Below are 25,067 nucleotides of genomic sequence, written 5' to 3' on the forward strand. Positions count from 1 at the left end.
GGTAGTTACCGCACTGGTTGCAAAAAGTTGCTAAAAGTTGGCGTCGTTTAGGAAATTACCGCTCATCTTTTAGTTTATACAGCTTTGCGCGATTAAATCTTTATTTTAATGTACATGTGTAAAACTATACGAGATATAAAACTCGTTGATATAGGACAAATCGGGGATCCGCTGCAAATTCCTGAAGAACCTTAACACTCTCGAGGAATTAATTGACTGGAGAGCGCGTTTTAAGCTCGTTACGACGAGGATGATGTTCGATACAAGCGCTGTTTGGCGCTTTTTCACATTTCCACGAAATGTCACGTTGCTCCGAAACTACCCGCTCAAAGCCGCCGCGAAATTAACGATCGCGATCGAATGATATTTCGTGCACGCGAGAAAAATGTCAAGAGGGGGCCGTAAACGAGCCCGTATAGTAATTGCCGAGGTTGTCGCGACTATCGTCGATTGATCAGCGAGTCCGGCGGCATCTGGTCCCTTCGACATGATCACAAACGTACAGGTCATTAGTAACGCGGACTCATTACGCTTACGAGCGCCAAACGATCGTCATTTCTCCCTTCTCGATGAAAAACGCATAATTGCCGCACCGGCCGTAAAAATACGACGTCATATCCGCCGTAGAGGTTTGAGATGGTTGTAACGGGATGAAAAAGATTCAAGCAAACGCGCAAGAAGGTGGATAACTGAACGGGTGAGAATTATCGCAACGTAACAGATATGAAAGCCGCATCTTTCGAACCTGAAGACCAAATTGCTCGCACATTTCAGCAAGTAACTCCGTAATCATGTGTATTTCACGGTGCTGATTATATCGTAACAATTTCACACTTGTAAATTGATCGGGATTAATTTAATCTATTTCATCAGTCGTTATATATACAACGTTATTAAAGCCACGACATTATTCTACGCCACTGGCGCAAAGCGTATACAGTCGTTAGGAACGCGAGAGCTCGCATCAAGCTCATATATGCCGACACACACGTGTGGTCTTCTATCGGGATACATATATATATATGATGTTTTAAGTTCAAGGCGACGAGAGATGCGCGGTATGGATACTCGGTACATCCGAGAATCTCTCCGAGAGACGCATGTGGTGAATTACATCATAATGCGGAGGAGGAGGAGATGTGGAGGAGAAGGAGAAGAGGTCGATGGGACAACAACAATCCCGCGAAGAGATGAGTCGCGAGCCCCGTGATGGCTGTGACGGGCCATGTGACTCCTGGAAGGAACCGGAACCTGCTTCGAATTTCAAAACGCGAACGTGACGCACATGGAATTCTGGCGCAGCGGTTTTTATCTGGGCGCAATAGACGGTCCGGGAGAGCTGGGAGAGTAAAGAGAGTTCGTTCTTATTGATTGTACCGGTATGAGAAAGCTCTCGTTTCACGCGAACTTGTTTATTATTTCAACACCGATTTAAATCGTTCGATTTTCTCCTCCGTTGCGGAAGAAACCGAGTCTCCCTCGATTATAATAACAGCATTACAAATAACGATCGCGTGCTGGATATATGCAACGTAAGACTCGACCATGATACAAGGCTCTTCACACTTCGGCGTCTCTATTAAAAGATAAAAAAATTAGTGGAAAATATCAATGATATTTTCTTCAATGATTTCTACGAACTTTTAGCAGATAATGTACCCCTACAGAAGAGATGCTAGCGCGTTACAATGATATCGCGCGAGATACGGTGCTCTCTCTCTCTCTCTCTCTCTCTTTTCCTCTCTCATCTTCTGCCGTATCTTTCGCGAGTATTGATATCATCGCCGTAACTCGGCCGCTCCTCCTGGAATTCCAGACAGAGCGAGTTGAGAGTCGCTGACCGATGGTACGAGCTAACGAACGACATCACTCGTCGAATATGGAGAACCCGAGGTTTCCTTCGAGATCGAAGGTCACACGATTCTCGCCCCGCGTCTCTACGCGATACACCTTTTTCTCCATCCGCCCCCTCCCCCTCTGAAACTCTTCTCCTTTTTTATCGATCCCGAAATCTCCGCACGCCCCCAGGCTATTCCGCCTGCATACGAAGTCATCTTTGATGATCGCCACCCAGTATTCTTCCGAAATATCGTGATATCTCGGAGACCAGAGACGGCTCCGACTCCGCTTGTTTTAGATAGAAGCGTTTTTATTCATGACTGATTGGATATTGAACTCCTTTATTATCTCTTAGAGTCTTAGAATATAAAAGTTCATGTATTATGACAGAAGTTCTAACCGAAAGATCCACATTGGAATCTAGTCAAGAAACGATCATTTTATTTTTTTAATAACAGTAGATAATTTATTTAGGATTATAATAAACTGTTCGGGAAATAACTCTTCTTCTCGGTAAATTATATTGCAATCGGAAGTCCGTGCGAATAATCGAAGAGTCATCATTCGTAACCTTAACCCCGCAATGCGTTCCTTGTTCTCCAGTTCGCCGGCGAACCGGTAGCCGGCAGCCGATAGTTTCTACAGGGAACGGGCCCCTTTTAATACGTCGAATCGCGCCGAGGCTTTTCTACCGACTCCGGTGCATCGCCCCGTTGTTGTTACGCCGCGTCAAATACGAAACAGGCGACTGCTACCATACCTGGTGATGTGGTACCAGCAGGCCTCGGTCTTCCAGGATAGTAAACAGGCGGCAAGAACCGGGGAAACCAGACGGTAACATCGTGAGACCTCTCTTCCACTACATCTCTCCCTCTACTTCCCTCCTGCTGACCCCCCTAGACCTGCATTCTGGCGCACACGGTAGTGCGGTAAATGCATCTGCAGCTGCACTGATATTAGCCCGAACGGCGAGATTCTCATCCTATGCGACGAGTGTGAGAGATACCGGGTATATAACGTAATGGCAGTCGATCGGATGCCAAGGGGGAAGCTCGAATGTGCGCTGCGAGGGAGGCAGAGGGCTGCTTCGGCATAAACGCGAGAGGTCACGTGAGACCGCCGGGAGAGCGCATGAGAAACGGGAGGGTTTGCCGGTAGAAGGGTCGTGATGCCTTGGTATAAGGCGCCTTGTGTGTAATGTTCGTTTACTTTGACGAGCTAGGATGCCGGATTATCGGCTTTTGCGGCGAGATCGATTTGCCCTTTGAGAACGAACCCTTCCGCGCTGAGAGGCAGCTATGAATTTTGCTAAACGTTTTTTCGGGACGTTATCGATTAAGGAAAATTAGTATAATGGAAAGTCATCTATTAAATTTAATAGAGGATGATTGTGAAAAGAAAATAAGAGACAAAGAGAAAAAGGGAGATATATAACTTATTTTAATTTAAGTCTTAATTTTTTAATTTAATTTTAATGATGATGTAATTAATTATTTAATAATTTATTTTAATTTTCGAAAATACTTCTATGAAAATAATTGCTTTATTTATTTTACCGTTACGCTTATAATCTAAAATAATACCAAGCAATCTTTCGCTACGAAGAAAAGCCGACCCGAGAGTTAATCACCTTCCTCCTATGAACTTTATACCGCACGCGTGAAATTCTTCATTTCCACTATCCGCTCGTACGATCGAATGCGACGGCGTATAATTATCGTAATCACACTTTCGACAAAGAGCCAGTAATTATTGTGATTCAGTACATAAGCGACGAATTACATAGGCAGGCACGTTAAGTTAAACGATCACGACACCTCGTCGGAGATGCCGAGTTACTAGAGGTCCCGATACACGCACGTGCATCACCGCACGTTTTCGAATCGCGGAAGGGAAAATGCGATGCGATCGCGTGCGAGGGTTGTAACGGGATTTCGTGGGGACGGCGCGGCTAGTCCGGGGCCAGATCGATCGAGAATCGAACAGGGAGATCGACGCGAAAAAATTTCGCGGTGTCTCGAGCCAGGTATCCGTGACGCTTGACACAAAATTATATAATATATTTATTTAAAAAATGTTTTTATAAGAATAATTTCTACTTTGAAAAATAAAAGAGATTTGTTGTTTACGATAAATTTAGACAACTTGTCGTCCGGCATTTTTCACAATTAAATGTAACCGAGCCCTTGTAGGAATTTACAGAGCTTGAACTTGGCGTTTTCTCGAAATTTTCGCCTTCCAGTAATATAATTGGCAGTATCGAACGTCTACAAATTCTTCTTCGGCATATTTATGAGCTCGACGGCCGCCCGCGCACTTCGCGCGACTTGGCGTACACGAGAGAGAACGGGTTATTAACTCGCGGCCACGAATTTTCAAGCGGCTATAGTGGGGTGTCTACCTGCGGCGATAGCGATGGGCTTCGTGCACGCGCGCCGCGGCGCTCTCCAGTCCGCGAAGAGCGCTCCGACGCGAAGGACGTGGGAAAGATCGATCGCCGGTCTCCTGCTCCGTTTCGTTTTCGCGACGATTGTCCGGCGCGAGGAACCGGCTCCGAAAATCGCGCCCGCAAACACAGCCGCAACTCGTCCTTGGAACGGGTCACGCGAAATCCCAACGAGAAGAAATCTAGCACGTGCGGCTCCAACTATCGGAGCAACGTGAACGTCATCATGAACCGGTGGTGATCCAGAGAATTGACAGATCGCGATCTGTCAAATGTAAACTTAATAATCGTATCTGGTACCCGCAGTTTTCGACAACGTGTTCGAGTGGTCCAGTGATTAATCATCAGTTTCGTAATTCGCGAATAGGACACTCGGGACAAGGGTGAGGAAGCCGAGGAGGCTACTCCACATTTTTCTGTTCTTGAAGAAGTTACCCAACCGATCTGTCAACCTTAGTCTGTCTCTTGGATCGAGACCAATTTTTGTAGGGGGTCGTCGAACCCGATATTAACGTCGGCGGCGAGGTGACCTTGAAAGTGCGTCCGAAAATCGAGAGTCCTCGCGAAAACGCGTCAAGGACGGGATGTGCCATTTTCGAGAAGAGATGCAGGGAGGTGAACGATCCTCGGAGCGTTTCGCCGCAGACCGGTAATGGGATACCAGAGGTGACGGCAAGATGAACGGTCACGGCTCTACCAATGAGGTACTCGCCTTGCGAATATACGCGTTTCTTTCTCTCTTTCTTCCCCCGCCGTTGTATATGTACATATGTCGTATGTAATATTTTTTTTTCTGTCCCCTCTGCCATATCCTCCTCTTACCGCGATATGTGCTTTAGATATTTAAATCACGGTCCGCTCCATTCTTGACTGACAATCTCGAGTCGCGGATTAATCCTCCGCCTCGCTCAAGGTGATCCCCGGACTCTCCAAAGAGAGGACATCCGTGGAGCTCGTAGATCCTCTTTGATGTTCGGATTCTCGGCACGTCAGATTTGATGTTGATCCTTGTACCAATGCGCGATTACGGCTGATAAGCAATAGTGGTAATCGCGGATGTAAAAAGAGAATAACATGACGTATTTAAAAATTACTCTTAAGTAAATACACGAGATTTGCCGAGAAAAGTTGTACGCGTATTTATTTATATTTATTTATGTGTTGTTCATCATATAAATTGAGGATGCAAAAATGAATTTATCTCGCCCTGCATCGCTTTAAATTTTATTTAAATCAAAATTAATTAAATTAAAGCGCTATTACGAGGCAAGCATATATTAAAATTGTCGACCTTAAAAATCTGTTCTACTTTGATCGAATAATCTTCGGAACGGGGTCTCTTGAATAAATAATAAATTTACATTTAAATCAGCGAGATAACGTTGCGTTGCATCTTTTTCATATATCTGTGACATGCAAATTCCTCCCGACATCGCCGGCGGACGTGCAAGTGCTCCGACATAGTGCAAATGTCTGTTATGTATCAAAATGGCGCTCCTTCTTCCCTCGATTTCTCTGTCTTCTGTCGGCTCCTCAGCCGCTCTTTCCTTCCCCGTGTCCCTCCCCCCTCATGTCGCGATTTCTTCTTCTTGTTGCGTTCTAAATTCGCCGCGCGAGTATGTATATAGCTCTACCGAAGAGGAGAAATTCCTCACGCGTCTGCTCGGCGGTTGCATTGCGGGATGCAGATGCACTCGCGACGACGTTTACGCGGACTCTGAAAAGGCCTCCCTTTCTACCGCAACAATTGTTGCTCAACGACGGCTGAAGAGATGCACAAACGGCGAAGCAGTTTAGGCATAAAGTGTTTCAAGAGCTGTCGTGGGTTAGGTGTTACTTGAGGGATATCGCGAAACTGTGTTGAAAGTGTCTAGAAAATCCCAGCGAATAAAATTATCTGGACTCGTAAGATTGCAGAATAGTGCACGTTTGAAAATTGCAAGAAACAGGTTTAGAATTCTTCTTGTTTGTTCAAAAAAACTTCGATATTGTATATATTTTATAAATTTTATATAATTTCTTTTTTAATTTTCGTAATTTAATCAATATCTATTAAATTATAAAAATATATATAAATATGTGTAATTTATATTTCAAAAATACAGCTTCACAACTGTATCATTGCAATGTTAAATTTATTGACAATAGATACTCCTTGGGACGAATCATTTTTATAATTATTATTCACCGCGTTAATTCGCGAATAATATAAGTGTAAAATGTATTCGTTAGGTCCCGAGATTTAGCATAACGATATTTTGGCATCTAACAGTATGTAACCGACACATTATCACTCTTGGAGGAAAACATGCAATCTCTTGATTCGCCTGTTTATCTGTCAAATCCACAGAGACGATAATTGAGGCCTGATATACCGTTGTTGTCTCCCAGAGAATAAAGCAAATAATCTCGATACTTTTGCACCGCGAAGTGTATATACATGGAATAAAAAAGAATCTCGTGCGTGACTGCTATCGCACATGTATCACGAACATTCGTTTTACATTGTACTATGAGAGACTATACAGTATACATAATACGTCGCAAGGCTGAGCGTAATTTTTATGCGGCGTCTCGCAATTCTAGGGAGGTCGTGTTTGAATGGGAGGCGGCAGGGGGAGAAGCGATAAGGCCCATTCTCGATTAGATAACAGCCCGTGACAGGTACGGTACTGTTTGCGCGTCGAAGAAGTGCCGCTTTTGCACGCTGGGTTTTTTTCTTCAGCCTAACCGCGATTTTTTTTTCTTTTTTGTTGGAAAACTGGAAACCAAAAAAGGAATATTGGGACACACAAGAGAATTCTTCGCTTCTCTCTGATATCGGGCAATTTTCGTGTGCCGAATACGCATTGTGCGCGATCCAGATTGTTCCTCGATAAAGTGTTCCTGGCGACTAGCCAGCTATCCGCGAAGAGAAAAAAGAAATGGACTCTTATTTCCTTCGTGTGTCCACGCAACGGTTAAAATTGAAAAACCGCGTCGATTACCATATTGATCATTAACAAACAAATCGACAGCTCTGCTTCCGTTACTGACCGGATGTCCCACGGACCTTATCTTCTTAGGCGACAAAGAAGACTATGTTTGATTATCGCTAGAAACGTATTGATTTTTAATGGTTTGCTTTATTACGCCATGTGAGCGTTTTGTCTCACGTTAAAACCCAAGTCCAGTATAGTCTCGAAATAAATTTCGAGCTCAAACATTTTAATGAAAAAATGAAAAATATTTTTAAAATTTGGGGATCTCTCTTTCTCTCTTTCTCACGAAAAAACCATTTTGAATACTTTTTTAAATTTTGTATATTTCTTACAATTTTTTATCTCCGCAATCTTAGCATAAACTAATGGACGCAGCACAAAGGCATTGAAAGTCTTAAAGTAGTGTTCCTTTTATTTCTATTGTAAATGGCAATTTGTTTCAATGAATGTCAAATGATATTCGGCCTTGGACTGCCAAGGATTGGAACCGCGAAGATGCGTGCGAACGTATAACGAAGACTGACGTAAGTCCTTGAAGATCCGTCATGCTTAATTTCTGAATGAAATGGGGGACCAAACATTAATAAATTACGAGGATATAAAGATTTAATACGAGAGAAGAAAATCGAGGACCTTTTAAAGCGAGATAATTTCAGATAACAGAAGTAAAGTGACGAAAAGTTTAAAAGAGGAAAGTTTAAACACAAATTTCAAGTCTCTCAGTAACAAGAGAAGCGATGGAGAGAGAGAAGCAGATCTCTTAATACTTAATTAAAAGATCCAAATTGTCTACAGGTACGATTACTGCGTGCCAGTAGTAATATGTCTTCATCGTGATTTAAATGCCGAGAAAATTCCTGGCGCAGATAAAACGTAAAAAAAAAAAAAAAGGAAAACAATTTCTCCGAAGTTTCTCACCTTGTTAAACAAATTGTATGCAAATCGCCGAGGAGAATCGTAGAGAGAAGTGCCAATAATTTTTCATTGGCAATACTCGGACGAGGACAGAAAAGGGTGTGTCTCAGCGAGGATTATAGCGACAGGAACATCCACGGCGCTATAAATCCTGCGGTAATTGTGATCAATTAATTGGTATGCAAATGAGGTGAAGCGCAAATCACCAGGAATAGAAGCGAATCCATTCATACGAGAGCGATTCTCCTTTCATCCGCGATGGACTTTACGTTTTCCGATTTTTTTTTCTTTTTTTTTGCAAAAAAAAGTCTCAAGAACGCGCGGCATCGCGAGAGACTCATCAAGGTCGACCCCCAAAAATTCACAAACGCGCCGAAATAATCTTTCCGAGAATTTCGTCGCGCATATGCGCGTGTATCTCGGATACAGACACGTGGATGGAGTGTTTATAACTGTATATAGGATATATCCCAACGACTGTTGCGATATATTTTAATTAATGAGATCCGTCAGTTTACGCATGATATGAATCAATAAGAGAAATTATTACTTGAAACGAGCTGGGGCTATATTTTCAATTAATATTTATTGTTAGCGATTTTTTTTAAATATATGCTTTATATAATTTTATATCCTTTTATATTTTTTAAATATTATTTTACAATTTTGAATTGCAACGCTTATATGCAAAACATTACAGAAATAAATAACGATCTTATTCAATTATATAATCAAGCTAAAGGCAATTAAGGGATGGATTGAAGAGGATAATTTTGATATTAACCTTTCCTCTCTCTCTAAGATTAAAACATATCCATGCTCTATTAATACACACACGCACAATTAATTATACCATTGCGCGAATGTAAATCGCGGAATTAATTGTAACAAGATGGTTCGCGGGGGAATAAAGAGCAGCTGTGGTGACATATAATCGCATATCCACATCATTGTGTTGCCAGTGTTGTTTACGTTAACGAAGAAATGGAATATTGAATGAAGGCCGGCGGATTACGCTTCACGACACAATGTTGTGAATTAAACACGCAGATGCACGAGACGCCCGGCGCCAGGGCGATTTCGCAAAACCAGTTTTACGACCCTCTAATAATCGCTTCCTCTCTCGCCGAGAAGAGGACCCTCCCGCCGAATTTAGTGTCCACGTCATCGCGCGATCTTTCCGCCAACGTCGCGTGACGTAAGCGGTCGTCCTAAATTCTTGGGCATTCGCCGCCGCAGGACTCTGCGGTCCGCTGCCGAGGAGGGCGAAAAGTTTCGCGAATAAAAGGACTTACTTCCTCTCGGGCTACCACTCGGGCAGTCGGATACGCGAAAGTCGGGTAGCCTGAACGAGGAAATGGGAAACGCCGGGAAAGTCGGGCGCGTCGGTCGGCTAACCGCAGAAAAAAAAAAAAAGAAAAAAATACACGCGGAAAGAGTGGAAAGTGCGGAAAAGCGGAAAAGAGTAGTCGGCTTCTTGCTCGGCTACATCCGTCATTGATTTCGAATTACGCGAAGCAAAGAAAAATCAGTTTCCTCTTATTTATTACATGAAATGAGTTTCTGATAGGCACATTTTTTATTTTTGATATATATCTTCTATATAATATATGTCTGATATAAATATAGGGGTGCAATAAGAGCAGAATTTACTTGCGTAAATGTAATATAAGCATTTGTAAGGGATATTTACACTTGTTAGCTCAAGATAATTCCGAAAACACATATTTGAACTGCGAACGCGACTCCAGAAGACAAATCTCCATTCGTGCATAAGCGTAATAACGATTATTCGAGATTCAAACGGAGAAATAGCGCGTAGCGATAAAATCTCTCATCCGAAAACCCAGTCCGCGACGTAGGATCTCTCGTTCTCGTGAATGAAGCCGGAAAGCAGTAGAAACCCGATGGTTTTTGGTCGAGTTAACCTCAGATTACCGCGGCAGTAACATTTTACGATTTATCCTTCTCTCTCTATTTATCTCTCTCCTTCTCTCTCCCTTCCGCAATGAAATCTTCCTCGTATGGGCCCGCTCATAAGGAGCTCATAAACGACCTGCATAAAATTGATCCGCCACGCTCGGCGACAGAGTCTCGCTCCGAAAACCGGACTGCGGAATTTCGAGATTCGCGACGCGAACACGTCGGAAGGGGGATAATTACGGTCGTCGAATAAATTACAACGAAGGTGGGCGTATCGGACGATTTCGGCGCTTCCTCGGTGTTTTAAGGCCTCGTCTCCGCGACTTGTGCCGGTTTTATAATTGTAATGTCACCGACGAGCATTAACCTGTCCTCTTTGATAATCTTGTCTTTGTTAATTTGGCTTAATTTCTCAGTATGAACAAGTAGCCGAAAGATCAGTTTAATCGAAACTAAAGGTTCCTCGATGACAACTGATCGTTAAAGATCAGTCACAAAATTAAAATATCATACACACACACTGGGAGTAAGATTATTCCTAATCAAAAATGATCGAATTGATTATTTCCAAGGAAATATCAAAAGTTTTCATTGATTAGAAATTTATTCTTATTCTCTTTTGTACGCAAAAAAGATTTTTTAATAGCCATTAATTTTCGATAATTGTAGAGTGGCGAAATAATTTGAATGGCGGCATGTTTTCGCCATATATTTGAGGAACGCCGATTCCGACAAAGTCATTTCATCATTTATGAGCTTCGTCATTCGAATGTGTTCGCGATCGGATTTTATGGACGCGAATATCGTCGAGTTTGATATCCGTCATTAATCAGGCGTCACAATGTGTCGAGACAAAGAGAGAGTCGAAATGTCGCAGGTGTGTAAATATATATACCCGCGATGGCAAAGGGAATCCTTTCATACGTGCGTAAAACGCGTCAACGCGCTCACGCGTATTGTGGGTTTGTGGGTTACAAGACGGGCAGACCGAGCGCAATTATTCGGCGCGGGACGACGACGAGCCATGCTAATGAATATTGATGTGCCTAGCCGGTACAGAGCTTCGCTCGAGGTCAATGCATTAGCATTATTAACACTTCGGGGCATCGAATCGTGCGGCTGGGCACGACGAAAGAGAAAACACGCTCGCGATTTACGTGGCGCGCCTTTTTTTTTTTCTTTGTCTCTCGTCTCTCGATCCTAATTCTTTTCGGTTTTCACTTTTTATACATTTCTCGAGTCGCCGAATTTATTCTGTTGAATAATCTCTCCTTTCGAATAATATTCCTCTCATAGTCGAGCAAGAAGTGTTAGAAAAACTGACTGAAATACAATTTACGAAAGCGGTCCCTCTATTTGACAGATATTTTTTTCCATCCTATAATGAGATCCACGATTGTGCTTCATCCAAGACAATCTTTTGTCGTGGAAAAACGGAATACGGGTATACCCGTGCTGAATCAAGGAAAACGCGCGGTGTCGGCTATTCTCGCATTTTATCGATCACCTTTAAGCAGTACTTTGGGGCTTTTTGTTTCGAGCTCGCAGTTAACTTTTCTAGAGAGAGACTTCTACCGGTCGTTAAACGATTAAGTGAGGAGAAACGTCTGCCGAGAGCTTTTCTCGAATCGCTTCAAGAGTTTTACCGATAACTTCAGTTCGAAACGGCTTTCTAGGTTTTCTCGGATTTTTTCTTCTCGCGCACGTGCGAGAAAAAAGTACATTGTAAAATTTGATTCCTCTATGATATTATGGATGTATTAATTAATGTATGCAATTCTAAATACTTATGAAAAATTTGATCATCTGTTTTAACGATTTTAATAATTTTATTTAGATTTTTTTCATATTTCTGAGATTAATTTTGCCTTAAAATTATGATTTTTAAATTAATTTGTATAATTTATACAAACCAACCATAATTTATATATCCTTTTCTAAAAAAAATATGTAAAGTCGATACTCGCATATATCGAAGTTTATTGTTGTCGCTTTTCCGCGATGCTCATTCATTAGCTATAAAAATTCGCGTTGTGCGTTATATTCGTAGCATCGAGAGGCTGTCATTGCGAGGGTTAGCAGTTTGACAGTTTGTTCAAAATAAAATTAAATAATATTAGTTTTAAATAATATGTTATAATATATCTTATGTGCGATTAATATTTTTTGACAGAAATCAGCTGATAACTATCAAAAATATTAATCGAGTTTAAGATATTATAACATATTATTTAAAATATATTACTTTATTTAATTTTATTTTGAACAAACTGTTAAACTAATCCTCGCGATGACAGCCTCTCGATGCTACGAATATAAAGCACAATGCGAATCGAAAAGGTCAATCAGCATCGCGAAAAAGAGGCAACAATACTTGCGAGAATCGACTTACAATTAATATTTTTTAGAAAGGGATGTTATAATATTTTAAATTCGATTAATATTTTTGACAATTATCAGCTGATTTTTGTCAAAAAATATTAATCGCGGATAAGATATTATAACATATTAAAACATAAATATTTAAATATTTTCAACATATATTATATACACCAACAGATTATATACACCGCTATAGAAAAGTTATAAAATAAATAATTTCTCACTCACCGATACGCAATCACCAATAGCGGAGTTGTACGCAGCACACGTTGATCTGAAAACAAAATATTCAAATTATGTAGATATTATATAGATTATGTAGTAATTATATAGATATGTGTGTGTCGAATATCTCATAAACAATACAGTTTTATAAAAATGTTTTTATTTTGCATACCTCGTAGTTGCCCCGATGTCGCCCGATGCCTCCCTGGGCCTGCTCCTCCTCTCTTGGTCCATGGTAGCACTCGCGAAAACACGAATAATTACGATCGCCCGGCACTTTACACGGCACTCCCGACGCGCGACTTTTTGCACGGCACTCCCGACACGACGCGTGAATCGCACTGTGTACCGCAATGCTACCTGTAACAAATAAAATACATACATATATTAGAATAATCTTATTATTTCGCATTATAACATACACAATATAAATATGTAAACTAGAATTAACGATAAATATATCCACGGATCGCAACACATTCGCGCGCGCGACAACAGATTAAGTTGGGTTAGGTTGGCAAGAGATTTTGCATCGAATTTTTCGCGAAATATGCGTTTCGAACAATTACGGCTATTACATTAACGTTGAAATTATGATATGCGATTGATAAATGTTACAATACAAAGGTTAGAAATCGTTTCTAACGATTATGCTTACTAATTAATCACAGCGGGACGCAGCTCCAACTGCCTGATACTCGCGGCGTTTCGGTAATGGCCGAAGCTACGAACATCGGCAACTTCACTCTAATAACGCGCGTGCGATACTATATACATGACTTAATATTAATAATTAATTAAAACTCGAAGGAGATTCGTTCGAAAAGATATAGTTTTAGAAAGAAAAAATATTAATCGAGAATAAAGTATTACAACATATTATTTACAACATATTACTATTTTATAACTTTTACCATATTATTATTTTAAAATTTAATTAGCAAATTATAACATACACAATATAAATATAAATATGTAAACTAGAATATTTAATTAGCAAATTTTCGCTTTATTAATATTCTTTGACAGAAATCAGCTGATTCAAGCATTAATTTGCACTAATTAATTTTAAAAATAATATGTTATAAAAATAAAAATAATAATATGTTTTAAATTAAAATAATAATATGTTTTAAATTAAAATAATAATATGTTTTAAATTATATGTTATAATTTCTTAAATTCGATTAATATTTTTGACAGTTATCAGCTGATTTCTGTCAAAAAATATTCATCGAGAATAAGATATTATAACATATTATTTACAACATATTACTATTTTAATTTTTTAACATATTATTATTTTAAAATTTAATTATCAAATTAACGCTTTAATCAGTTAATTTCTGTGAAAAAATATTAATTGAGTTTAAACAAACTTTATATTATTTTTGAAATATTTTCTTAACATAAAACTGAAGAAAGGCGCGCGCTTGTGTTGTTCTAGTAATAATAAAAACGTTAAAAAATAATAATCCCTTCATAAATATTATTTTATATTGATATTATATTAATTTATATTTATATTGTTTTTTTGTACATCTTTTAATGTCAATTACTAAAAAAAATGAACTTGAAATACGCTGATATCGGTTTTCCTTCCATTACAAATTATATACCACGATTGTGCATATGTCACAGTATCGAGTTTCATAACTGACCTCGTTTATTAAATTCATTGCGAAACGATCAAAGCAAGATTTTTAATGAACGACGCTTTACAATGGAGGAGACGAAATAAAACAGCTTATTGCCAACGACAGTCAATAATCGTTTCACGACGAGCATCGGCGACACAGAGGATGTCGCTAAAAAAATAGACACGAAGTACCGTGTGAATAAATCAGACTGAGAACTGACTGATGATATTGAATCGCCTTGACTCGCCCCTACGAAATATTGTTGCTGGCCACGAAATTTGACAGCGGACTGACAGTGCCATTCCCCAATGATCGTCCCCATAGTGCTCCGTCTAGATTGTCTAAATTGTTTTGTAATCTGTCTGTTGACTGTATACTCATATTCTGACATTAACGTTGCGAATAAACTCTCTACATATATATAACTCGAATAACTTTAACATAAAATTTTTTGTTAATCATTTTCTCTTTCTAGTTTACTTCTTCATCGAATAAAGACGTTAAAAAATAATTTTAGATGATTGATTACAATTGTTTTAATTGTATAAAAATTCTTCCCCGAGGATAGTAAAAAAATAGGAGAGAATGAAAAATTCTTGTTGAAATTTTTGCCGATGGGATCGAGTGAAGAAGAAGAATGCGGGAGTTTCGTTCGCTTGCGGAGATTTCATTTACGATAAATATGCGTATAGTAACATTACACCGACCTGTCTCACCTCGAGCTACACGCGCGCAGGCTGTTATTTAAAAGATTTTAACAAATGGCTAGTCAGACCGGGCTCCTTATTATCCATGACTTCTTAGAGCGCCATAGGACGCTAATTGCAAACTTTCATTACGAGTCACGCTCGGCTCGAGACGCAACGCTGATCGCGATAGGCTTCCGCGAGATGTTAGGCGAGAGAAGCCTCGGCGAGGTCTCAGGTGAGAGAAAGAGAAGAGAAAGGAACGCGATAGGTAGCGTTATACGCTCATAAATATTGAGATACTGCTCTGTTGCCCGAGCTGATATGGAAGTATTTATTGTAAGTTTGCCGCAATACATTTGTAATGCAATTGTTGTATTAACGAGAAGCGGTAACGATATTTGCTGACGTTAAAACGATCGTAAATAGAGTCTAATAGCTTAAGATGAAACATAAAAGATATTTATTTATTTATAATGATCCTTCTTAATATGAGCTTAACTTAAATATATGTAGTTTTTTAAGCTGTATTTAAAAAAATTGAATTTAAAAAATATTAAATGATTATTCATATATACCAATAAGCGTAATTATTGATACAATTACTTTATCAATTAAATTAATATTCTTTAATTATTTATTTATTTGTTAAATTATCAATGATAAATAAATTTAGATATTATTATCACAACAAGAATAATTGGTATGCATACATATTAAAATATTTCATGCATATCGCGATTCGCGAAAATAGCATCCCCTAACAATGTCGTCTGTCTTCATCTCAACCCTATCTCAATCCCGGAAGGGAACACGCTCGCTTCGTCATCGGTGATCCCGTCGTCGCCCGCGTTATAATCACAATGATCGATCACTCGCCCAACGAGGACGCACGCACGCATCGCATTAGGGCTGCGTTTCGCGTCTTCACGTGCGTGGGTGATCCGTCTTGGAGCGAACCGCCGATGCACGTGTGCTCTCGGGACTCACGGTAGACATTCTCGCGCGACAAACCGGTAACCAACGCGGCCGTTACACCGTGAACACCATCACTTTGTCCCCGGCCTCGCCCGGTCTCGCGCCGCTCTTAAAGTCGTCACGTTTATACAAGTGTCTCGGCGCGAGCGCGAGGATTCACGCCGCTTGTCACGCTTGTACGTCCGCGAGCGGAACGGATGGATTTCAGGAGAGAAAGAGAGAGCTTCCAACAACGGAGAGATTGCGCATCCTGGTGTGTGTATGACCGTTCAACTCTTTCGCCGCTCCGTTGATGGATTGCGCGGACTTTTCGAGGGTGAAACCGGGCGTTTCGTACCCAGGAGGCACATATTGTTATGAATTTAGTTTTGTGATATATTTCGCGACAAGAGCAGGAATTTATCTGCGGAATACGACGGGAGGTTGAGGAAAATTGAACGCTTTTGCGATGCAGCGGTTCCCGCGGGACGCTCGAATCGAAGACACGTGTGTTTAACTGTCAGTCAGTTTTAAGATATTTTCATGCCTCTTGTTTTGACGACTCATTAATAAATCGTCAGCTTCTGTCAGCTCCATACACGATAACTTTAGTGTAAAAAAAGTCTGCTATATAAAAAAATAATATAACACCCTGCGATTATATCTAAAATAGAATAGAACTGACAGTAGTGACAGACAGTATTAATATCAGACATCGATTTTCCTGTAAAACTTTTTTGTCTTGAGCTATGCGCAGAATATTAGAATATACGTTCGATATTTTATTATGGCATGCTTTTTCCATAGATTTCACTGCTTTCTGTTAATATACATTTCCCAGTTAACATTAATTAATAAATTAATTAATAAATATTATAAACCAAGGAGCAGAAAATACACATCGCAGTTCTCAATTTCGCCTAAATTACTTATCGACGAAGTATAAGAATCTAATTTAAAAAATCTGCGATTTGTTCGTAGAAATATTTTGCTATTTATCAGCAATTCTTTTGTGAGTTTTATAAATTGCAATATGTATATATAAATATATATTGTATTTCTCATTTCATTTAATCTAATCGAGATTTAATCTCATTTCATTTAATCTAATAAAGGGAAGTTATATTATGTTTTGATAATAAAATTAGAAATTGTAATGCATGCACAAAAATTATTGTTGCAATGTATGCACAAAAATATATCAATTAATTATGCAATGCATACAAATTCAATATTTAAATCTTTAACAGAAAAATAGAATTTTCGATCAAAATACCTGCATCTTCATTAGACTCGCGCATCTCTATACGTCCACTATACGCTGCACGTCTCGAAACTGATTTCTATTACCGACCGCAAGATTTTGAGCAGCTGTCGCCATCTGACGGCGAAACCTAACTTCACAGCCAAGAGTGAAGCGGAGCAGAGAGAGCGGCGAGAATATCTCTCTCCTTCGATCCTTTCCATGAGAGGCGTGTGTCCCATGCGTCTGCAATGCTGCACGTCTCACGTGAGACTGATCCCCACCACTGACCACGAGACTGTGAGCAGTGACGTCATCACTTGACGGCGAAACCTAACGTCGCAGCCGAATCGAAGTCGAGCGAGATCAGTCTCGCGCGAGATGCGCAACGCGATGGACGATGGACGTATGGAGACGCGCGAGTCTAGTGGAAGCGCAGGTATTTTAATCGAAAGATTCTTGTAGAAAATTCAATTTTTTCTTTGTTCGCATTTTCTGTTCAAGATTTAAATAATGAATTTTTATACATTGCATCATTAATTAATATGTTTTTATGTATACATCGCAATAATAATTTTTATGCATGCGTTGCAATTTTTATATTTTTGATAATAAAATTAGAAAGTGTAATGCGTGCACAAAAATTCTTGTTGCAATGTATGCATAAAAATATATTTATTAATTATGCAATGCATACAAATTCAATATTTAAATCTTCAACAGAAAACGAACAAAAAAATTGAATTTTTCGATTAAAATACCTGCGCCTTCATGTCTCGAAACTGATTCCTATCACCGACCGCAATTTATATATTTTATCAAAGAATAATATAATCTCGTTTCGCACACGCAATTATATTCGATTAGATCAAACGAAATGAGAAAGATATACCTATATGACTCAGAGGTGTATATATACATATTGCAATTTTTCAAACTCACAATTAGTTAATTTATTAATGTTGTACTGCGGAATCACGCAAAGTTAATGTATATGCTTTGATGAAATTCTATGAACGCGACATCGCGATGTTAGCCGTTTGCGACGGTCTCTTTCGTCGACAATCCGTTTGTTAAATTAACGACACGTTCCAAGTAATACTGAATTGCTCTCTCGAACCGCAGGGGGTCAATGCGACTCCAACACTCGGCGGAACTTGTCCTTTTTTTGAGCAAATATTGCCATTTGTCCGACGCCAATGAATTACGATCGGCAATAAATCAAAACAGGCGTCGCGAGATTTGCGTTTGTGGTTATCCCTTTATTCAACCCTTTGCATTCGCGCGATACGTGCGCCTCGAGCGCCCTATCGCAAATGTACAGGAACAATAACGTTGTAAATTGCGAAACTAAATTGCACCATAATACATGCATATTATAATTACCAACGGAATGTATACAATATTCCACCAAAGCGATTGAAAATTGATGATTTTGCATAATCACAAGCTATTATATGTAATTACTCTACTCTTCGCTTTAACATTCACTGGAATAACTATTTATACAGCGCGCTTAAGAAAAATTTGAAATTAAACCGTAAGCTAATTAGATTTAAGATTTAACGATATAACAAATTTCCAAGAAAGTCGCAAAAAAATATTTCTCAATTACGCTCCAAAAATTACGAAGATTCTTCAACATCAAAATTTTTTCCTTTTAATGTATTTTTGTATATAAATAATTGACATATAAATATTCATTTATCATTCTATAATCAAAGTAAAAAGACGTTTTAATGAGTAGAGAAATAATTAATATCTTTACTAACTAACAACTCGGAACTTGCCCCGGCTTAAATCGCTGTCCAACAAGACTATTAAGATTCTACACTCGAGCAGCGACGTAAATTTGTGGCCCAAGTTTCCACGAGATCCCGAACAAATCCACCTCGGATGCTGGCGCGCGAGATAGCCGTTTGTTCTGTCGCGCAGCATTTAACACCAAGCGGAAGAGAAAGTTAACACCGCGCGCGGTCCTCTTTCTTTTTCTTTGCGCCTTTTTGCATCCTTTCGTCTTCCAACCGCGCGACACTTTATCGCGTTATACGAATCAGAGAATGGCTATACCGAGACGCGTGGGCGCGCTGGCTGGTTCTTTTATCCACCTTGCGTCGCCCCGAAGAAGCCATCAACCATCCCGTTCGGAGGTTTCTACGACTGTCGAGCGTAAGCCAGTATTTAACGCTGATAAATCAAGAGACGGCGATTCGAAATACCACGTTTTACGACGCCTAATGATTGACATTGCATCGCGCCGACTCGAAATCGTGTAATTACAAGCGAGATATTTGCATTTGCATATACAGACTGATATACGCGTGCAATGGCGAGTTGCATATTTCGGTTGATCGTATGGAATTCTGCCTGGAACAATACGATGGAAATGCCTGATGTTACTATCGTTTATTCACTGCTATTACGTTACCGCGAGATTTCTCTCGTACCTACGCGCAATTTGTCACGTGTGCGAGAGATATAATGATGAAATTTAACGCCGCGTGTATTTAAAAAGTTGCATAACTCTTTGAATTCGTTCTATGGTGAATTTAAAGTTTTCCCTCAGTCAAAATTTTACTGAGCGCATTTTTTTCAAAACCTTATTTATTTAATTAAAAAGATTCAAGGAAAAATATATTCTCTCTATTAAATTTAAATTATTTAACATGGAACATATCAATTTGCAATTCTCGTGTTATGAATGCTATTGCTATCTAATAAATATTGAATATGTTTTACTCTGGTGTATCCTTTTGCACGTAGAGACATAAATCATATCGCGAGAAGAGGCGTAAAAGAGGACGACGATTATTTTCAGAAAAATAAATAATAGTCACACGTATGATTCGACGATTAAAGGTGAGAAATTTCATGCCGAGGTACGAGAATCTTTGGCTCGTACATACGTCTCGCCAATTAAGAAGAGACACGACACCCAGCGTGCAAAAGAATCTCGCAAGTTAAAACGAAAAATTCGTTTGCCGCGCGAGACGCGACTTCCCAGCAGCGACACGAGACGATTCTTCCACTTTCGTTTTCACCTTTCTCAGCCAGTTATGCTAATTTTACATCCGCTCTTTCCCCTTTTTTTTCGTGCGTCGCGTCGTCTCGATAATATTAGATCATTAAATCGTCCGTTGTCCGTACAAGCGTCGCTATAACCCCGGCCCCCCATAACCGGAGATGAGAAATGGCGGGTAAAGGTGTGTATGCAAATATTTCAGGCTCGTATCCGCGGCATATTTAAGTGATTTTTAAATAACACGCGATATACCCTGCTCGCAACTCATTATCGTTTGATATCTGACGCGATTTCGCGAAAAAGGAAACAAATCTCCGCTGCAATTTCCGATTCGAATTTTATGCTTTATCATTTTTTTAACGAAGAAATTTGCATATCTCCGATATACTTCATATGTTATCAGAAAAATTTCTAACATTAATTTTTCCTCTGTTTCCACACGTATTTTATTAATGATAATCATTTTAAAAAATATATTATATTAAAAATATATTATATTAATATAATATAGATATATTATATTTAAAGAAAGATATATTATAAGAATAAACTTGGAATAAAAATGTATTAAGATTTTAAGATCACGAAAGATTTTTTACAATTATTTTTGATGCTCTTTTTTAATCGAATTAAATGACACGTGCTTTGCTTTCATATTTTACAATATGATTTTCAAAGATTATACGGATAAGAGAATAAAACGTAAAGATAGAAAATGTACGAGATACATATTTTCCAAAAATCACATAATCGTTGACGCGCGTTTTTGATTGGTCCAGCGACTACGTCCTCGCCGTGATCTCGGCGACCTTGGAGAGCCGTGGCTACCACAACATCGGCGAATAACCTCACCTGGCCTCATCCACACGTCTTTCCTCGCCACCCCTTGTTCGCCTACCAATCTCATCCTACATCGCATCGGATCGATCTTAAGCGTCTTTCACACTGAACATTTCTACCGAAATTTTTATCTAATTTTAATCGAAAAAACAAGACAATTTTTTATACAACATTATCATGAATACGGATGTAGAAAATTATTTATCTGTAGAAAATTATCTATTAAATCATTAAACAGAATATGTCGATGTACGAATAATATAATGAGTATCGAAGAGCCATAGACATTCGATAAACTAGCCTTTCGATAAAGCGTCTTTGTCGAATGACGACTGGTACTTGAACAATTCGTTGGCCATCAAGTGCAATCGAAAGCTTTCTTCTGGTTCTCTCAATACCCCGCATATATAATCAAGACACTCTAGCGCTCTAGAACAAAGTACTCTTGCATTGATGAGTGTTTTAGTACGTTGATGAAAAGCGGAGTGCGTTGAAGTACGGCATCACGGTTTTGTAATTTACACAGGAGTCGAACAGCATTAATACAAGCTAAATATTCCGCGTTCTCGAGTTGTGCGGTATTTTTATCCTCTATTAGCATATCGGATTATTATAAGTATTATTACAAATATTATTATAAATTGGTATACACCATTTCTCAATATTATTCATTCTAAATATTATAAATTACTACACTTTAGAATTTACCCTGAAAATCATGATCATCGTCGGACAATATGGTATAGAAAGAATTTCATGATAATCTGATTAATATTTATCACAATAAAAATAATATCTATCACAATAAAATATAAAACATGTTTGATTAATTTTACTAAACTGCATAGTAAAATTAATCAAACATGTTTTATATTTTATTGTAATAGATATTATTTTTATTGTGATAAATATTAATCAGAGAAATTCTCAAAATTCTTTCCATACCATATTGTCCCACGATTAAGATTTTCAGGGTAAATTCTAAAAGAAAATTCTTTCTGTGTACAAACATTCCAAATTCTTTAAATCAAAATTGAAATTCCGACTCTATCATCTTATAATCTGGCTAATTGCACTTGATTACTTGTTCGAAATAGATTACACAAGTATGCATAGGATGCTGAGAAAAATCATAACATCTTATCATCTCGTACAACAAAGTGGATCGTCTGACAATCGATTATACGATAAATCATTTAAATATAATCAATATTTAAACGTGTCCTCAAATTTTACAGATTTCTCGGAAATTGAAACGATTCCGTTAACGAGATTCATCCGTGTTTTTCGCGCATATGTATGCGCACGTGTGCGCAATTATGTGGGTCAGTGAGACGATCAAATCAACGTAAACTCTCCTTATCGATAGATGTCTTATCGAGAGTAAATACAAAAAGGCGTTCGTAGTACTACGAAGATAAGAGACTGCCTATGTCGCTGGACGTCCATTCATTCCGCATCGACGCTTGTTCTAATTAGCGGTTCTAATTTCGGTCAGCTTTGACGTGAGTAATTAAAGAAAAACGAGGCTTATCACGCGTTCGCCTCCGAGTCGGCCGGATGTTGTGGGATCGTTGTTTTGCAACGACACCCTTCGCTTGTAAAGCTAATCTAAATCGAATTACGTGCACGAATCGCTAGGTAGATCGCATTGTAGAATATATTGTAAGATAAGATTTTTCTCTTTTGGAAATAGAGTTTTGTGGAATTTTCGGAGCACCTTCCACATGTATAACTTCACGAAAGAAGTGGAAAGAGTCTTGATATTGTTAAGTTAGAGAAAGAGTGCATATATCTACTTTCTATATTTAATAAAACTCGCGTGTTTCCTCGGTTACGGGAGGAAGTTTTGGAAAAGCGTGGTGTCGAGAAAATTTGGAGAGAAAATTTCATTGAAAACTTGTTGCTCTTTTCACTTTGCGGAACTTTTGATACACTTTCGTATGCACTTCTGCGGGAATAGAATTTTGCTAAGAAGTTGTTCCCCTCCCACGTGCGTGTCTCGGTGGACCACCGAGTTTGCTAAATTTCTAACACATCCATTTCCGGCGCATAAGGAATACGGTCCCTCCATTCCCTCCCTTCTTTCGAGGAAGGACGATAAAATATACCACATTTATTAATATTTCACGCGGACACTGTCATCAGCGGCTATCTAAAGTATTTACGTTAGGGGAAACCAGCCAGTCGTCATTCGTTCGCGCGTATTTGTGTAACTCGCACCCAGGGGGGGACGCGAGAAAACCATTCACTCGCTGTAAAATATTCTGGTAGCAACGGCAGTAACTGGAAGCAATAATTTCTACGGCGACTTCGCGACATTCCGGATTTTTTTCTTCTTCTTCTCTTTCTCGTACTGCGCACTCCAGTACACTCTGAGTGGCCAACCGGCCGACATCGCATTCGGGAAGGAATGCAAACACACGACGGAACTGTGTGTTCCCACGTGGGTGGTTAGCTAAAGTGGGTGGCTGCTTGGCCGGCTGGTACCAATCGGTGGGAGAGTGCTGCCTCAAGTGCCCACTGTGCTCGACTCTTGTGCACGAGCTTATAACCCCTGGTTTACCTTTCCGTCGACCTTCGAGACATCAAGCTGAAGAAACTTTGTCGAACGTCGGCGAGGAGCGCCATGAATATAATATCAATTGTCAAAAAATCGATTTAATACCTAGCAAAACTTGGAAATAACATCACGATAAAATAGATTAAGGACCGATTGTTCCAACTTTTTGGTACATTTTATCCGACAGATAGCATGTCTTCGTCTTTTTTTCAGATAAATTTAAAAAACAGACCAACCCTAATAGAAACATTCGAAGATACTAAAAGGTACAATTACAATTAAAAATGAGGGTTGAAAATTAAATAGCTCGGCAGCACTGATACTAAAATTGTATAATTCTATCGAATGAAATAGAACGAAACTATTGAACCTACTTGTAATTATGCATTTTATTTGGATTCCACTATTAATAGAAAATATAATTACAATCCCATATAACCCGTATGTAGCGTAATGCGACATGACGCGAATTATTTGCCGAACGATTGCGTGACACCGTCGTTGTATCACGCTGCTGATATGCGAGCAGCTCGACGCGGGACCATTAAAACTTGAGCCGTAATAACACTCGGCTTCGCACGCACCTTTGGCTCCACGTGACAGCGATAACGTTTATGAAAATGCTGCTGCTCGACTTTATGACGCATGATAGCGACTTAACAACCGGGACGATACCGCCAGGAAAGATACCGCGATCTGCGCGAAATTCGCAGAAACGATAGTCTTCGCACTTCTTCGACCCTCTATTCAACATACTAAACGAGATACAAATACATCTGCACTGAGAGAATTTTCTTTTAGAATTTACCCTGAAAATCATGATAATCGTGGGACAATATAGTATAGAAAGAATTTCATGATAATCTGATTAATATTTATCACAATAAAAATAATAATATCTATCACAATAAAATATAAAATATGTTTAATTACTTTTACTAAACTGCATAGTAAAATATTAATCAAACATGTTTTATATTTTATTGTGATAGATATTATTATGTTTGTGATAAATATTAATTAGAGAAATTATGAAATTTTTTTTTATACCATATTGTCCCACGATTATCATGATTTTCAGGGTAAATTCTAAGAGAAAATTATCTCTGTGTAGAAATCTATATAATTAAATAATGACTGAAAATATGATAATTAATGTTTCTTTTTTTATGTCATGCATATTAGTATCTATATTTTATTTTCATGTACATATATGTATATCGTGTTATTATTTAACTTGTCAGTTCTCTTGTAGAGAATGTCAATCGTTTATCATGCCATGTATATAGATATTATTATTGTGATAAATATTAATCAAAGAAATTCACATAAAATTCTTTCCATATCATATTGTCCCACGATTCAGGGTGAATTCTAAGAGAAAATCCTCTCTGTGTGTGAAAAA

General features: G+C 38.8%; 2 protein-coding genes across 8 annotated transcripts in view; one reads left to right on the top strand and one right to left on the bottom strand.

The window, feature by feature from the left end:
• LOC145939701 (uncharacterized) overlaps nt 1-25,067 on the bottom strand; it is a 251,871-nt gene that overhangs the window by 135,141 nt on the left and 91,663 nt on the right. Inside the window, exons 7-8 of the mRNA XM_083044229.1 lie at nt 12,884-13,071; nt 12,715-12,760 (exon numbers count right to left, since the gene is read on the bottom strand). Coding sequence (XP_082900355.1) covers nt 12,715-12,760; nt 12,884-13,071 — 234 coding nt within the window. The remainder of the gene's footprint in view (nt 1-12,714; nt 12,761-12,883; nt 13,072-25,067) is intronic.
• The window catches only part of By (focal adhesion protein tensin), a 176,066-nt gene that overhangs the window by 61,504 nt on the left and 89,495 nt on the right, over nt 1-25,067 (top strand). The window contains exon 1 of one of the 7 annotated variants that reach the window (XM_083044199.1): nt 4,293-4,989. The exons of the other annotated variants lie outside the window; for them this stretch is intronic. Coding sequence (XP_082900325.1) covers nt 4,963-4,989 — 27 coding nt within the window. The 5' untranslated portion in view covers nt 4,293-4,962. Of the gene's footprint in view, nt 1-4,292; nt 4,990-25,067 lie in introns of those variants that run through there. 7 annotated transcript variants of the gene reach the window in all.

The sequence above is a fragment of the Prenolepis imparis genome, unplaced genomic scaffold (assembly GCF_030444845.1).
Source record: "Prenolepis imparis isolate NDT839.2.m4 unplaced genomic scaffold, iyPreImpa1.0 SCAF_8, whole genome shotgun sequence".
In the NCBI taxonomy this organism is placed as follows: domain Eukaryota; kingdom Metazoa; phylum Arthropoda; class Insecta; order Hymenoptera; family Formicidae; genus Prenolepis; species Prenolepis imparis.